The 16,639-nt window shown below is 33.0% G+C and overlaps 1 protein-coding gene across 1 annotated transcript in view; it reads left to right on the top strand.

Annotated features, from left to right (window-relative positions):
* Positions 1–15,746, top strand: part of LOC138703422 (uncharacterized) — a 203,854-nt gene extending 188,108 nt beyond the window's left edge. The window contains exon 11 of the mRNA XM_069831268.1: positions 8,182–15,746. Within this exon, the coding sequence (XP_069687369.1) occupies positions 8,182–8,345 (164 nt within the window). The 3' untranslated portion in view covers positions 8,346–15,746. The remainder of the gene's footprint in view (positions 1–8,181) is intronic.
* The last annotated feature ends 893 nt before the right edge of the window (positions 15,747–16,639 follow it).

The following is a 16,639-nucleotide window of genomic DNA, read 5'->3' on the forward strand; positions in this document are numbered from 1 at the left end:
GTGATACAGTGTTAAAAGTTGTGTAATTAAGATTTATGTTTAGAAACTGTCCTTTTTTATGGCACCACAGTTAAGAATAGACAGTTAAAATATTATATCACTCGAATTTAATTTATTAACTCGTGCAGAAATCTATGCTGTCTTGTTGGCCACGATGAAAATAAATCATACACCAATAACTGTGAGATAAAAATGTTATTAATTCCATAACCAAGTTTCATGCTACGACCATCTTGAAATATGCTATTTATACCATACTGACCCGAATTTATTAAGACCTCGAATATAATACGAGTCGAAGTTTTCAGATGCTCTAAGTCATGTGTCTGTGCAGAAAAAATAAAAATATCTCAATATAAAAAAATTTATACGGTAGGCCTACTTAAAAAATTACAAATTTTAAGTTGTTTTCATGTTTTCAGTTTAGTCTTTAGCGTCGTCGTCATCGTCGTCGTCATCACTTCATACCATGTTCATCCTCTTCCAGTCTTGACACTGAATTGCTAGCTATTGATGCTGCTCTTCAGTGTGTTACTCAATTTCTGAAAAATCTATTTGCATACTTACCGACTTCTAGGAAGCTATATTTAATATAATTAAATGTGTACCAAACCTGTATGCACATAGAATTATTTCAGTTCAGAAGCAACGAAGTAAATTAAAAAAACTCCAAAGGGAAATAACATTTCAATGGATACCTAGTCATTGTGGTATATCTTTTGTAAAACAGGCAACATATTTGCAACCAAGACCTCTTCAAGTGATATCTCTATCCAGTGGTTTTACTTCAGTAAAATCTCATTTTATAAACCTATGGATCAACAATTGACTCTCTTCTGACAAAGGAAAAATTTTACAGTCCGTACAAAAGAAACCAAATGACCTGGAAATGTACAAAAACTTGCCCAGACATGTTCAAACATTTTTAACAAGAGCCAGAACAGGTCACATTGTCACACAATAATTGTACCTACACCGATTTCACCTTTCTGATAATCCTACTTGTCTGTGGTGTAATAATCATGATGAAGTTCTGGAACACATTCTCCTATACTGTCTATCCATTAACCACAAAAGAAGTAAATTAAAATCATCAGTGCCAATTGCAGAAACAGCCCTGCAGTATATACTGACTACATCCCAACTCTGGCTACTAGCAACGGGCATCTATAATGAACACCGATCAAAATACCCCTCATTTCTCATGAAGAACAAAAACTGAATAAACTACAGTGGACTATAGTGGACTTTATATTGTCAGCAAACAGCTGGATATATTAAGAAGATTGATTGATTGATCGATCGATCGATCATCATCATCATCATCATCATCATCATCATCATCATCATCATCATCATCATCATCATCATCATCATAGGTCTACCTCATCTTCTGGACTGGAACTGGGTATTTCTTTAGACTGGTAATCTTTTCACAAAATGTCATCTTTGCTGTCAGTCATGTTAGTAGAAATACAGCATTTTGTTTTAATCCTTACAATTGACTTACTGTAATATTATCTAATGGACTGGGGACTGTATATTTTTTTCTTCCAATTTTCCTGTTGGGATCAGAGCATGACCCCTTAAACTACTTACTAAGCTTACTTTCTGCTTAGATTATCTTTAAACAACGTCCAGCATTTGAAGCTGAGATGTCATTCTCTTTGGAATAATGGCTAAATCAGTGTCCTTTTCTGCTATCTGCTTCTTCATTTTATCAGTTGCATGGTCACAAAAAGAATCAAGAATTACTAACCCGTTCTTCTTTATCAAAACACCTACGCCATCCCCACATAACCTTAAGCTAGTCAGCCAACAACTCCTGTGCTCGAAATATAATACCAGGGTAAAATTGATCTTCAGAAAAATGTTTCCATTTTTTTTTAAATTCAAATGAGTTTCTAAATATACCGTACATATAAAGTCAGTGGCTGTTTTAGGAATTTATTGTGTACCCTCTTCAGCTGTCGCTTTTATGTTTTGATACAATTTGCTGATACATATGAAGGGTATACGGAAAAGAACAATCAATGTCACAATTCTGTTAAGGGTGACAACATTATTTAATTCAATATATTACCACAGTCTAGTATATACAGTCACGAAGCTCAATATGTAGGGAATATGAATCCATAGATAGTTGCTAACCACTAGGATCGCTACTATCACCTCATCACACACAATGCGAAATAATACCTGCACAGTCTATTGTTCCTAGTACCCTCATCGCCTCAAGCTTCGTGACTGTATATACTAACTGAGATATTACTATAAACTTTAGAGTGTTTTATCAAAACTGGTAGACAAGGTTTATCACCATGGATACAGTCATTCCTTCCTTCATTTCCAGTAGACACAGCAATAAACTTTGCAGTATTATACTGAACTAGATCATTATCTAACCCTTAAGAGAAATGTGGCATTGATAGTTTTCCTCTGTACCCTTCACATGCTATACATTTTCTAACAAAAGTGCCAGCCAAGCAGAAGAGTGGTTGAGGCTATAGGTAGGCTACAGTGTTTTTGTATGTAAACTTGTGGTACATGAATTTCAATATGTCAGATTTTATTTATCTCATGATATACTTTTTTTTTATTATTTATTAATGTGTGTGTGTCTAATGTCCATCCACTTCACTTGCGTGATTCGGGTTCCTCATATTGCGGATAGATGGCAGGACTGTGACCCATTTTCAATTTGTACACCACTTCGGCAGGCCACGCTGTACATGATGTGTATTTGTGAAGAGTTATGTCGTGTACTAGGGTGAGTGTATGTGTAAGTGTATGTGTAAGTGTAGTGTAGAGAATGGTTGAGGATGTTGATGAAGGTGTATAAGATCTCTTTTATTGTGGTGCCATTTGTGGATTTTTTGTGGGATGTTGTTAGTGTTTCTTGTTTCTTTGGACTGTGCTTGATTCTTGGGAGCAGATGGACGTGTAACGTGGGGTGGATTTGTTTATATGATCATTATTGTTACTGTAGTTATTAGGAAAGGTTTTCGTTTTAGATTTGGAATAACAGCTTAACGTCCTTTTCATCGTTTTTCCTTTTCCAGCATATATTGAATCTTTGATAACACATCTCCCTCTTGACAAAATATTATTTCCTTCCAACTAATACAGCTTTCTTTCATTTTTCTTTCTATTATTGTTTCTTGGGCTTTTTTTAGGAAATGTTCTAAGTTCTTGTTGCATTTTTACCCATTTTTTACGTTGTAGTCGTAGTTTATATTCGAGAACCTACTGCAGATTGCTTACGTAATTCGAGTGCATATTCCTCTAGAAACATTTCAGCGTCGTTTTGTGCAATGCTGCTATACGAGATCTGAAATGTTTGTGCTCTGTATCTCAAATTTAGGATTTTGCAGTTAAGTTCTTATTGCAGAGAATGTCTCAATTACATAAGGTGGCAGTCCCCACGTCCCATAAAATATATCTATTTCATGGTTGGAAAGGGTTGGATTGTAATATGAGTGTCGTAGGTATACCATTTTTACATGGTTGCTTTTATAAATAAAACATCGTATTAGATCTGGATCACTCGGAAGATAAATTATCATAATTGTCAGTGGCGAAGTTCATAAGAGGCTTTTGAGGCTTAGCCTAATCAAAAAATTTGAGTTATTATTCCTAGTAACAGTAGGCCTATAAGTTCGTATGATGTATCATGACACCTGGTTGCACGCCAATTCTTCCATATATTAAGTTCACTGTTGACAGTCATTCCAGTATGGAGAGAGCAGTGTGAGCCGCGAGGCTTGTGGTTTAAAGCCTCTAAAGGTATGGCTATGACCTTGACTCACAAGCTTGAGGGGGGACCGGGGAGGGGGTATGGATTCACTATATCTCCGTACTAAACAAGGCTAGCCTTCTACCACAATATTATGTCACGCTATATTGGTGTTCTCTGAAAGCGCTGTAGTGTTGAGTTTAGTTTAAACGAGAGAGAGAGAGAGAGAGAGGGAGAGAGGGACGGAGGGAGGGGAAAAGGGAGGGAGAGAGAGAGAGAGAGAGAGAGAGAGAGAGAGAGAGTGGTGTGTGTGTCTGTGTGTGTGTTTTTTTTTTGTTTTATTTCATCATACAACATGTCCCATTACACAGTGTAATACTACATGCTTTGGTTTTCTTATTAGGATTTTATAAATATTTTTCTTATTTATATACTATGCAGTAATAATAGTTAATGTTCGGAAAGTTTGGACAGTTTTATAGTTCATATTCATAAATAATATTGTTGTAGTCAAGAAAATAAATATAAACACATCCGTTATCTTATCATTTGATAGCTTCAACTTATACACTATTTCCAAATTATATTAAACTAAATGCTTAAAAAAAAGGCCACTTATAAATAGTACCAGCATATATATACACGCTGACCACTTATAAGGAAATAGCAGATATTACAGGATCAGTCACTAAACAAATCAATTTCCCATAAAATAGCGATTACTATATCCAAACTGGATGACTAAAGATCACCAATATTCACTATAGCTATAAGCAGAATTATTCAGACTAAGATCGTGTGCATACATAATATTAGGCCTAATATTAAATAATGAAGAAGATAAATATGAGACATAATTACAAATTGATACAGATAATATGTCGATTACATTTTAAAGCTGATCTTATAATATGGCAGTATAAGCCTAATTCAGTTAGATAGAAAATACTCCATCACTACATAAATAATATAGGCCTATTCCCTATTAAAATAGATATGGCACTTATTAGAAATATAAAGTAACAAAAGCTGATAATTAAGAACAAGCAACAAACACGCACACACTATATATAATACATACTACATACACATACATACATACATTTATATACTTAAGCAGACACATAAATGGTGTTCAGTTAAAGGGAGACAAGTCATAAAATGAGTTTTGAGATAAATAAAAATTAAACTTATTGCATATAATTTTCTTCACAAACAAAACATATCAAATGCTGGTATTATTTTGTTTTCCGCACAAACACTTGTAGAATTTAACTTGTGTGTGTTTGTGTGTGTTTTTTTTTTTTTTTTTACATATTCATTTTTCGTAAAATGGCTCATACTGAGGGAACACTTAAGGTCATTATTTGTAGAATTAAAAGAGAAACCGTTTTCAAGTTGGATGTATGAAACAAAATGTGCTTACAAAGGTACCGATAGGAGATTGATACCACATTTACATATTCAAATAGCAATAACAGAGGAAGATAAAATATAAATTTTATAGTACAAGAAATATCCTTGGATAACAGGGTGCTTTGAGACAAATTATATTCTTTTATCTATATTCTGTTTGAGGGTGAAAATGATTGGCCATCACCTTCTTATGGGGTCTGTATCACAAAAAAGTTTGAAAGAAAACCGATAAACGTCTGTTTTATAAAAAGATACAAGGTAAGCACTTTTTCAGCCTACCCAGTATTTACACCTTAGCTTCGCCAGTGATAATTATAATCATGATGGTGGTGATAATGGTAGGAGTGATAAGGAGGGGTGGTAGTCCTGTGATGATAATGACGAAGGGTTATTATAACAGTGACGAAGACGATGACAATGAAGTCAGGTAAAAATGACTAGAAATCGGAAGTACCGGTACTTAGGTAAATTCGAACTGACCCTATGTTCATCGGAAATCTCACAATGTCAGTCAAGAATCAAGCCAAACCTGGTGATCAGAGTCTATTAACTGAGTTTAACCATTGTTGAGCCTATCAGAATATTGTAGGAGTTATTATAAGTTAAAAAATATCATTAAATTATTACTATCTATATCAAAAACTTTTCTCGTTGGACATTCTCTCCACAAGACACTGGCTCTAACATTCAGGAAGTTGTTACAAGTGAACTTGCACCAAGAACACATTGTGAATTATACTATTATGCTACAATACGATAGTAATTTCAATTGCAGGTCAGATATTTTATGTTATGACTAAATGTAAAAGTATTAAATTATGTCTGATGTGTTTCAGAAGCTGAAGCTTTCACAGTTTTCATTCCGGTTTTTATATTATTTTCTGTCAAGTCGTCAAGAACGTTAGTTTTGCAACATATGAATCGTTGATGGATGTTTAGTGAAAAGAATAGTTGCAATCGTCACCGAAAGTACATGTAGTGTGTACAGTTTAATTTATGTGATTTGTGTGAGAAAGAAGAGGCAAGAAAATATTAATTATTATAAAAGACACACAAAAAACTCGAGAATTATTACGAAGTATTGATAAAGGAAACAGCTGTAAATCTAAGAGACATTATTGTGCTATTTTGAACACTCATTTTTTTTCTAGTGTCGATATACAGCTAGGATTGAGTTATTTGAGAACAATCATGTGAACTACTACGAACAAGTGATGAATTCAAGAGTTTGGAAAGAGGAGAAAATGTCTATATAAATCTGGTCTTTTCAGTTCATAAGATAATTTTTACATAAATGAATTTTATTTTAGAACCCACAGTTAATTCTCACTTTCTCCGTTGAAGTTATGTTTTTCTTTTAGAGGAAATTAGAAAAATGTCTGAACTGAATACCAATAAAAACTGTCAATACACACTGTGAATTTCACAAATTAAAAATAATATTTATGATAGCGAGTTAAAGGCAAAACTGTAAATTTAACATTTTGTGTTTTTTTTTACCAATCTATATGTCTGCTTTCAAGTCTTCAATATTTGCTATTGCTCTTGTTTAAGCCTAACAACGAGTTTTATCTCTCAAGATTAGCCTATCTCGAATGCATTTCAGTTCACTGTTCATTTAGTTGTATAATAAAGAAAAGTAAATGCTGCTTTTTGTTGTACTTCTATATGTCAGTGATGTTATAAATGAATTGCTTCAGTGTAGAGATATTTCAAAATTTTTTTATCCATTTCTTTCTTATTTTCTATTTGATATAACCAGAAATGCACAAAGGGTTATGTGACTTTTGTACTCGTAAAATATCTCAGGGGAACTAACAATTATATGACAGGGATAAAAAGATTTTTACTCTATGTGTTGTTTTCAATGCTTTCTTCTTTAAAATATGTTGTGTGAAATCTGTGTTCAATGTCCATATGCAACATTTAACGTAGATTGCTTATAGTTATCCTCATCAGTGAGGGAAGTGGGAAAAAAACAGAGGCAGTATGCTACCTAGTCACTAAATTGGCAACAATGGCCACTAGGGCATTCCAGGGGTTTACTTATCAAATAAACGTGTCTAAATACACGTTCAATATAGTTCCAGAAGGCTTTGGTTTAGATCTACGAAACAAAGAGATAGTAGTCTTTGCTGTGAAGGATTGTATAAACAAATTTTTATGGATCACATTTTTTTCAGTGACAGTGTGTCATTTTTCACTAATGGTATGTTTTCTTATCATAAAAATCAGCAGCAGTATTCCATACCAGCGCATACTGTTTCACTTCCCTCACTGATCCCCATAGTGCGTGTAAATAAACTTTTGCTATTCATTTAAAATTTATAGAAGGAAAATATGTAACATCTGTTTAATACTGACCTTCATCATGCATGAAAGTTGTATTACACATTTCACCTTCTTGTTTTGTACAGACTGTGTAACAACTCATATTTCTTCATGTGCTTCTTGTTATTGTCCTGATATTTTCTTTACAATGAATCTATGATAGTGCCTTACAATCTGTAAATAAGAAAATATACCTTTATTCAAGATTTAAATTGCCAATGTTACAATAAATTAATGTAATAGTAGCTAAACAAGAATGACATGATGAACAGAACTACAGATTGCCAAATAGTCACTTTATCCATTAATGGTTGCCATAATTCTCTCCCAATAAATCTGGTGGTAGAAAAAGTGTTTTAGAAAAGCACTTCTTCACTTTTTTGTTCTTTAATTTATTGTTATCATTTTAAAAACTAGATCATTCTGCAGAACTCAAATACAGAAAGTTTGTTATTTCTTTTAGATTCTTGATTTTTTATTTACATATAAGATGCTTGTAAATTGCAATTTATTGAGTTTAAAGAATTTTTGTTTTCCTTCTTGTGGTACTGGCGTACTTGGGGATACCAGCCAATGAATGTGACTTATAAATTTGTGCAATTTTTTCATTACAAAACCTTATATAATGTATATTTGATGTACAAGTACCAGAAGTTTATTAGAAAGTGAAGAACTGATATTCTGTGTCTGTATTTTAGGATTCCTCATGACAAGTTCAAGTTCTGCTACAAGAACAATGACAAGTTCAAGCAAGAGCAGGTCCAGGGACTCAGGTACAGCAACTGACAAAAACTATTCCTCTGCGACCACAGGAACACTAAGCGTTTCATCTAACACACATCTTAACTCTCCGGGAACCTAGTAAAGCAAGATGAAACTATCATTAGATGAGATGTAATTTCTAAGTTAAAAAGTTTGCAGTTTTTGCAATCTGGCAATTTAACAACAGCCATGACTGCAAGTTATATTGCAGATACTAAAAACAAAATGTCTTAAATATCTTCCCAAAGATGTAATTCACTGTTTTTGGGGTCATTTGCAGTATTGCTAAGCTCTCGTGAGTGTTTAAGAATGCAGCAACATTGAAAAATTGTAATATTTCTTCTCCACTTTACTGAGATGTTATATAAAATAAGAATTTACAGAACTTTAATATCTGAATTCTTATAAATTCAACAAAATGGCTGCTTACAAGTTAAATCGTAATATGCTAAACAACCATATGATTACAGAATTCAGTAGATCTTGAATACAAATTCCTAACGTTGAAACTGGGAAGTTTCGATGGTATGATAAGAACAAACATGAAAGGTCATACAGTTGTCATAGAAACACTTCAATACTAGGCTGCCAAAATGTTTTCCTAAGGTATGTTTCTTGGCATATTGTCTGGTTTTGAACGACTGTAGTATCTGGTTACCAATCTTTAAAAATGTACGAATTGCAGAGTGATCAAATGAGTAACTTCAAAGAGAGGAGGAAGAAAGTACTGTAACCTCTACTATGCAAAGAGTGCACAGTAAAGAAACCAATATGGGAGGGACACGTCTATTACACGTGACAACCTTTGATGACACTTGCAAATTTTCCATTTACCTGTCAAGTTCCATCACTTGGTACTGCTAAATAGAACGTATGTTTTATACAAGTAATTACATTTTATTTTTAATGTAAGTAGGCCCTACTACGGTAAAAAGAGTTCATACTACTTAATGAAAATGTATTTCAAACATGTATCACAGCTGTTTTCTATTATTCTTTTTAAATACAGACGATACATTTATAAAATAGTCACATTATATCTTGCAACATAGTGGAAAATACATTTGCACTTGGTGATATTCAAAAAGTTTAACAACCACTTCTCTCATGTGTACCTATGTTAAATATATACGATATATGTCCATGGTAATTGCAAATTTAGGGTAGACCAGGGTAATTGTAAACACTTTTCACTGATTTCAAATGTATTTCAACATTACACAACCGTCAGTAACGGTAAGCATGACAAAGAAAAATTGTATTATTTTAGATCTTTCTTTTACCTGAAAATGGGTTTAAAATAATAAGGTTGCCTTTTTTCATCTTTTAGTTGCTAGTTTACATTTACCCCCACCTGTTTACATTTACCCCTCTGAGAGGGGAGTAATTGTAAACACCAATTTTTGCATGGACCATCAGACACTGAACATTTTTTGTTATGTTTCAGAAGAAAGCACTGTACTCCTTCCAGCTCCAATTTTGATCACTGGTACATTTCGTCCCTTTAACCCATTATAGTATATGATGGATATAGGAACTCAGTACCTCTCCTGAGCTTCACGATAAATGTAGTTACTGTACCATTTTTTACATCTGTGACAACTCTCTCTAAATCCTCTACAGTGTAGTTTGGTAGGGGTCTCTTGGCATTTTGATTACTGAAAAGTATGAAATGCAACCATAGTAAAACATGTTTACAATTACCCCCAAGCAATTAAAACTATGACGCAACTGTAAACGCGTCATAATTTAATAAACTGAGGTTATGGGAGATCTCAAAACCATTGTAATAAATGTTAACTACTATACATTACCCATAAAGACAACATATTCTTAAAAAATAGCAGTGTATGTTTACTTACAAAGCCAAATATGAAGTTGAATCAAAATTCTTTCTCAACTTTCTTTGTAGACTCTTACAAAACATTCGTTCACAACTAAACAGTAACTCTTATTTGGCGCCAAACTGCTCTGTAAATTAGCCAACATGTTAATTTAAATATTCCCCGAATTAAAATTGTTATATTGACAGTTTTGTATTTCTCACAGCATTTGTTTACAATTAGCCCCTGTTTACAATTAGGCCTACTCTGGTCTACCCACAAACTGAAAAGTTCGCCGAACTTATAAATAAATTTAACAACCGGTTCGTACGAACCAGCTGAATATCACAACTGCTTTAATGTACTCTTATGCTGGCCTACTGTAAGATAATGTATATGCTGCTTGTGATAATACTGTGCCATTATGTAATTCATATCTTAGAAAATGTGTTCTCATTGTCAGATTAATCTAAGTCAACTATAAATAGACAATAGCAGTTCTTTTTTTTTTCTGTCTGTACAGTTTACATGTTAAAAGTGGTGCTTGAAAACTAGTCTGTGTAAGCTTGCTGGAAAATGTATTATATAATTATTTAGGCTACTCCTCAGTAAGTATGTGAATACCAATTACATGATGATATGACCAAAAGAATTGTATTTCAGTCCTTCATTAGATAAAGTTTCTATATTTATTAATAAGTATTATTTAGTATCATGAAGGGCAACCAATGTGATATACTCCCTTCTGAAAGTCAAAGAAACAAATAATTGTATTATGATGATATTGAATACCGTATATTCTAATATTTCAAAATTTAGTTAGAAAAGTGAAATATTGTAGTGGCTACTGCAAACAAGCACTGGTATCCAAAATTCTGGAGTCAAATATATCGTTACATATGCAGGAATAAAAGATTTAGGTCTTCATCACAAAAAATTGTTAAAATTTATAAAAGAAATAAATATTTTTCTAAATAAAAAATACTCTAATTTATTTACAATATTTGTCATCTAAATGTGGTACAAAGATGGTATTAAAAATAAACCCTTAACATCATGTGTGCACACACGAAGGAGAAATCATTAATACAAAATAATTTAACTAACATTTTTCCTACAATACTGCAACAAAATATACAATTTTTACTGTAATATAGTTTTATAGTTCGACATAGAATCTGGATATCGTGTAATGTTGCATCTTAAACAACACAAGCTTTATTTCTTCTCTCAGTCTCTCCAACCTCTTTTTCTTGTCTCCTCTCTTGCATCTTGTGTGCTGTTCCTGCATCCAAGTAATTTTTAGTAATTTTGAGTCTTTTCCTTTCTATCTTCTTCTTCTTCTTCTTCTTCTTCTTCTTCTTCTTCTTCTTCTTCTTCTTCTTCTGCGGAAGACTATTGCTTGTCATTCTTTTAATTTTATCGTACAAATTATTAGTACAGTATCGGTATTTCACAGAATTCAAAAGGAGATTTAACAATTTATTTTTGTTATGGTAACAATAGGCCTACTATATTAAAATATTTAAGGAAATGTATTTATCTTAAATCAGCTTTTACCTATATTTTTCCTTAATATTTTCATTGCTAAGCGTGAAAACTTCTTGAAACTACTGCATATTTAGTTTATAAAACATCTTAATTCATGCTCTAATCTTGTCTGAATTATCTACCTGAAATTTCATATTATAGTTATAGTGATTGGTTCATACAACCATATAGGCAGCTGTTATTCTGTCAGATTCTTTCTTTAATTTTGGTCGGTTATTTAACATTGCTGTATCAACTACTAGGTTATTTAGCGCAATGGAATTGGAGATAGAGAGATGGTAATTGGCGAGATGAAACCGAGGATTCGCTGTTGATTACCTGGCATTCGCCTTATGGTTGAGGAAAGCCTAAGAAAAAACCAACCAGGTAATCAGTCTAAGCGGGAATCGAACCCATACCTGAGTGCAACTCCGGATCAGAATGTAAGCGCCTCTGCTGACTGAGCTAAGCCAGTGGCTCCATCAGATTCTTAAGTCATATTCATGCTTCTTGGAAAATATATCATGTAGGTATCCCATTTGTCATGGAATCTTCTACATTACAGCATTCAGAATATAAGGAAGAGTGAGAAGTTCAAACAATTGAACTCAATTAAGTTATTTTGGAAATTTATGGGTACCAGAACCAGTACTGTACTTCTAATAAGGGAACTTTCCACTGATTACATTGTAAATGTATGGTTTTAGCTGTAATATTTTGTTCCACAGAAAATTTTTTGATATTATTGCTAGACTTGACTTTTTCCATTTTGTTCTGCCTCGTGATTTCCATCTTTACTTATCTTAATTATCAAATATTACTTTGATTGTAATGTTTCATTTTCTTATTCTAGTCTCCAAATTAGAATCTTATAATTTATCTTCATTTGCTTTGTGTTTCTCTTGATATTTATTGTTAAAACTCCATTCATCATGTCTTTCTATTAGCTTCTTGCCATGTGTATCACCATCATGTTGCCTATTGTATCATTGTTAGATTAATGGACACGTGATGATGCCATGAATAAGTGTATCCCAATGGCTAATAAAAATCTAATCCAATCCTACTTAACTTAACCTAATCTAACCTAACCTAAACTACTCCGATCGCCATCAAGCAGTAGGCTAAACATTGTCTACCAACAAACATAACATTATGCTACCGTCCAAAACTACGTAAAACTTAAAAAATCTAAAACATGTAAAACCATAATCCACCAGCAACAATCTGTGCATATAAATGATACAAATTTAATATATAATAATTATACATGCTCAGAAGTTTTCTTTCAGAATTAATGTTTAGGTTAGCTTAGGTTGGTTAGCTTAGTTTAGCTTGGGTTAGTTACAGTTAGTTAAGTTAAGGTTAGGTTAGTCAAAATTATGGGTTTCCGAATTTTTTTTGTATTACCTTTAGAAACTCGAGCATAAAATCGTCGTTTATAAAAAAAAAGTTAGAAAATCTTGGAGTGGTCATCCTCGAGAATTACCATGGATTTATCTTATTCAATTATGAATCCCACATGACAGCATTTCTTGTTCCAATCAAATTGTTTTAGGAATCGTTAAAGACGTGTTAAGTATTGTGGCTAGCATACAGTCTTAAACCCTTAATAACTTAATGAAGTCTTATCCTTTTATTTTCAAACTACATCAATATGTTTACAACTAGCCTTATTGAGACTCTGAACGAAATTCCGAAGTCTAAGGGAATTCATACAATGGTTGAGTTCTTTCTCACAGCATATACGTAAAATGAACGGCATATTCAGTGGCAGTTCCTCGGGGGAGGGAAGGGAGGAACGTCCTCCTCACATTTTTCTTCTTTTGAAAGTAAATACCAAATAAAATATGTGCCTTGAAATTCAAGGAAGATTCGATAATTTTTAAGTTCACACCTATAAGAAAACCACGGTTGATCGAGTTTTAAATGATGCGCGCTCATGTGCTGCTAGAAAACTGTGAGAAAGATGCGAGATTGTTTGTGTAGAGGAAAGTCAATCCATTCCTCCTTTACTGCAGTTAGCACACATAGACAACAGCGCACTAGCAGCCAGAGAAAGAAGCAGAGTTTTAAAGAGAGTAAATGAACGAGAGGGAGGAGATCCTCCTCTGAATCAGCGCATGGGCAGGAAATAGAAACTGACTGGTCGTGCAGCAAACTCGCTACCGCTGCCATCTAACGATCTTGCATTCAACCAGACTATAACGCATCTAGGAGGAGGCACAATAAAACAGTTTTAACGCAACGCTATGAAAGACACCATATAAACTTTTTATTTTAAATTATAAATCAAAAATATTATTCATTGCACTTTATATAGGCTATTATTCATGGTTTGAAACTTTAAAGGATATTTGAAAGTTAAAGTTGGGTTTATATAAAACAAAGATGAAATAGTTTTACATTAGTATTGCAGATCTTTTTGGCCCCTGAAATTCACTTCCATTCATTGTGTACTAGATAGGGCAACAACCAAGTTGTCAGTTTTGTACAAATATATTTGAAATTGAAAGCAGGTACTCCAAACTACATTATTTTTAACATAAAAAATTGGCCACCGGCAACTTTGAACAATAATGGTAGTATGACTTTACAAGAACTGATATTCTTCAAAATCATGTGATACTGAACTTGTAAAATGTACATGTGGCAACACAGACCCTGTGGGTGGGTGCAGTGTTCTCGCTTTCCTCAGATTATTTCCCATTCCCATTTCAGCGGTTCCGATTACGTGTTAGTAGCTATAGTCTCTTGCAACACGTGTGATGCTGTAGTGTGCTCGAAAAATGCTGCGAGGTGAATTTCCTTGTAATTGTTAATTTGTGCAATTATTCAACAATGAATGGAAGTGAAAACATTATACAATATGGAAAATTTAGGAAACTCAGTTTACAAGAACAGATTATTTCTATACAGAAGGGAAGGCCAACCCCAACACTACCTGGTCTTACATGTGTGCATGTTGGCTAATTTGTAGCATGTTTCATTCAAGAAGGTGTCATTTCGTCCTGTTACCTTCTTTCCTCCTCTTAAGAAATACGCAGGAGCCGCCACTGGGCATATTATATAAATGTAAATTAATTCCAGTAACCTCTGTTATTTTGATCAGTATATTTTTTTTGATATCTAAACCATGAGCTGCTTGTTAGGACTACTATCTCTGCCACACTTTCATTCTCTTACGTCACACATTATGGAGAAAGCAATTGACTATAACTTTTTTTTCATTTCATTTATTGTATTCTATAGATCTTACATTAGCATTGAAGCTTAAAAATGTGGAACAAGTCAAAATTTTATAAGATTGAAATTTTTTGGCGAGCTGAAGTGAGACGAGGCCTAGAAGTCGTCATATATTACCTGGCATTTGCCTTATGGTTGGGGAAAACCTCGGAAAAAATCCAAACAAGTAATCAGATCAAACAGGGATCTAACCCAAGCCCAACTGCAGCTCCAGATCAGCAGGCTAGCGAGTCTGCTGACTGAACTACTTTGGTGGCTCTACAAAAAATATACAGTAAAACAGCAACAAATTTACAATTATTCATCAGTTGAGCTATAAAATATAATACATAGCAAGTTATTGATGATGCATATCATGCAGATTACTTCAAATTATAAGCATAAACAATTCATTAGTTGAGCTATACAGATTACTATTCAATTTAAAGCATATACAATTCATCAGCCAAGCTAAACAAAAAAGTATCATTGGTTATGTTAAAATTCCGGCTAGGTAACGTGAATGAAAATTGACATTATAAATTGGCCCTACAGTGTCTATTTCTAGCTCTCCATTAGATTTTCTGTTTGTTTCATGAATGTAATATAACATACTCTGAAACTTATTCACATTTCTGGAACACATTTTAATGTTATACATTAATGAGTGTCTTTGTGCGTGCATGTTTGCTTGTGTGTCTACATTTAAGTTTCCAGATAACATAAAACTGTGATTATAGATGCATTTATTTAAAATTACAGTAATTTTGTAAAAGTTATTGTACAAATAGAACTAGAAAACTTTATATTTTGTCTCTTAAACTGTTACTTATAATTATGACATTTTATAATTTCCCTGAAGTGATAATAACTAATTTTATGTAAATGAAAGATTTAAGTTGTGAAATATATATTGAAACATACCCAATGATGATTACTGCTTTAAACTACAGGTGCATAGATTTATTTTTATTGTTTTATGTTCTAGAATACACTGAATACAGGTAACAGGGCAATGGTACCAAACTTATGATATTAAGGTATACCTCTCGATATATTCTTTTCTTTTCAAGAGTACATACGAGCTTCCTATATACTACCATTCACTAATACCACAAAAAGAATAAGTTTGAGTGAATATGGATCGTTTCAATTTTTGATCTCGAATTTATCTCGAACTCGGGTCTGGAAAAATATAATGTTTAATGATACAACTAATGCTTGTGCTTGAAGAAATTAGGTAATGAAATGTAAGACAATACACTTTACATCATTTTCTGGTCATCAGGTGTGTAGTATAGTCATCCTCATGTGCTTATTTTTATTAAGTTGAAATACCATTGTCAAATCTTGACTAGGTACCGATACTTCTTGTGTTTCTATTTCCATTCTCAGTAAATTTTTTATCTCTTCCAATTTCTTGGAAATTTATTTTGGTGTACCAGTACCGAATGATGTTTCAAAAACTTTGATAAATAGTGTAAAATGATTTGAACTGTGTATGGTCATCAATCAATCAATCAATCAATCAATCAATCAATCAATCAATCAATCAATCAATCAATCAATCAATCAATCAATCAATCAATCAATCAATCAATCAATCAATCAATCAATCAATCAATCAATCAATCTTCTTAATGTATCCAGCTGTTTGCTGACAACATAAAGTCCACTACAGTCCACTATAATCTATTCAGTTTTTGTTTTTCATGAGAAATGAGAGGTATTTTGATTGGTGTTCATTATAGATGCCTGTTGCTAGTAGCCAGAGTTGGGGTGTAAGTTATCCCCTCCTCATAAATTCATATTAAAT

Source organism: Periplaneta americana, chromosome 7 (genome assembly GCF_040183065.1).
Source record: "Periplaneta americana isolate PAMFEO1 chromosome 7, P.americana_PAMFEO1_priV1, whole genome shotgun sequence".
NCBI lineage: Eukaryota > Metazoa > Arthropoda > Insecta > Blattodea > Blattidae > Periplaneta > Periplaneta americana.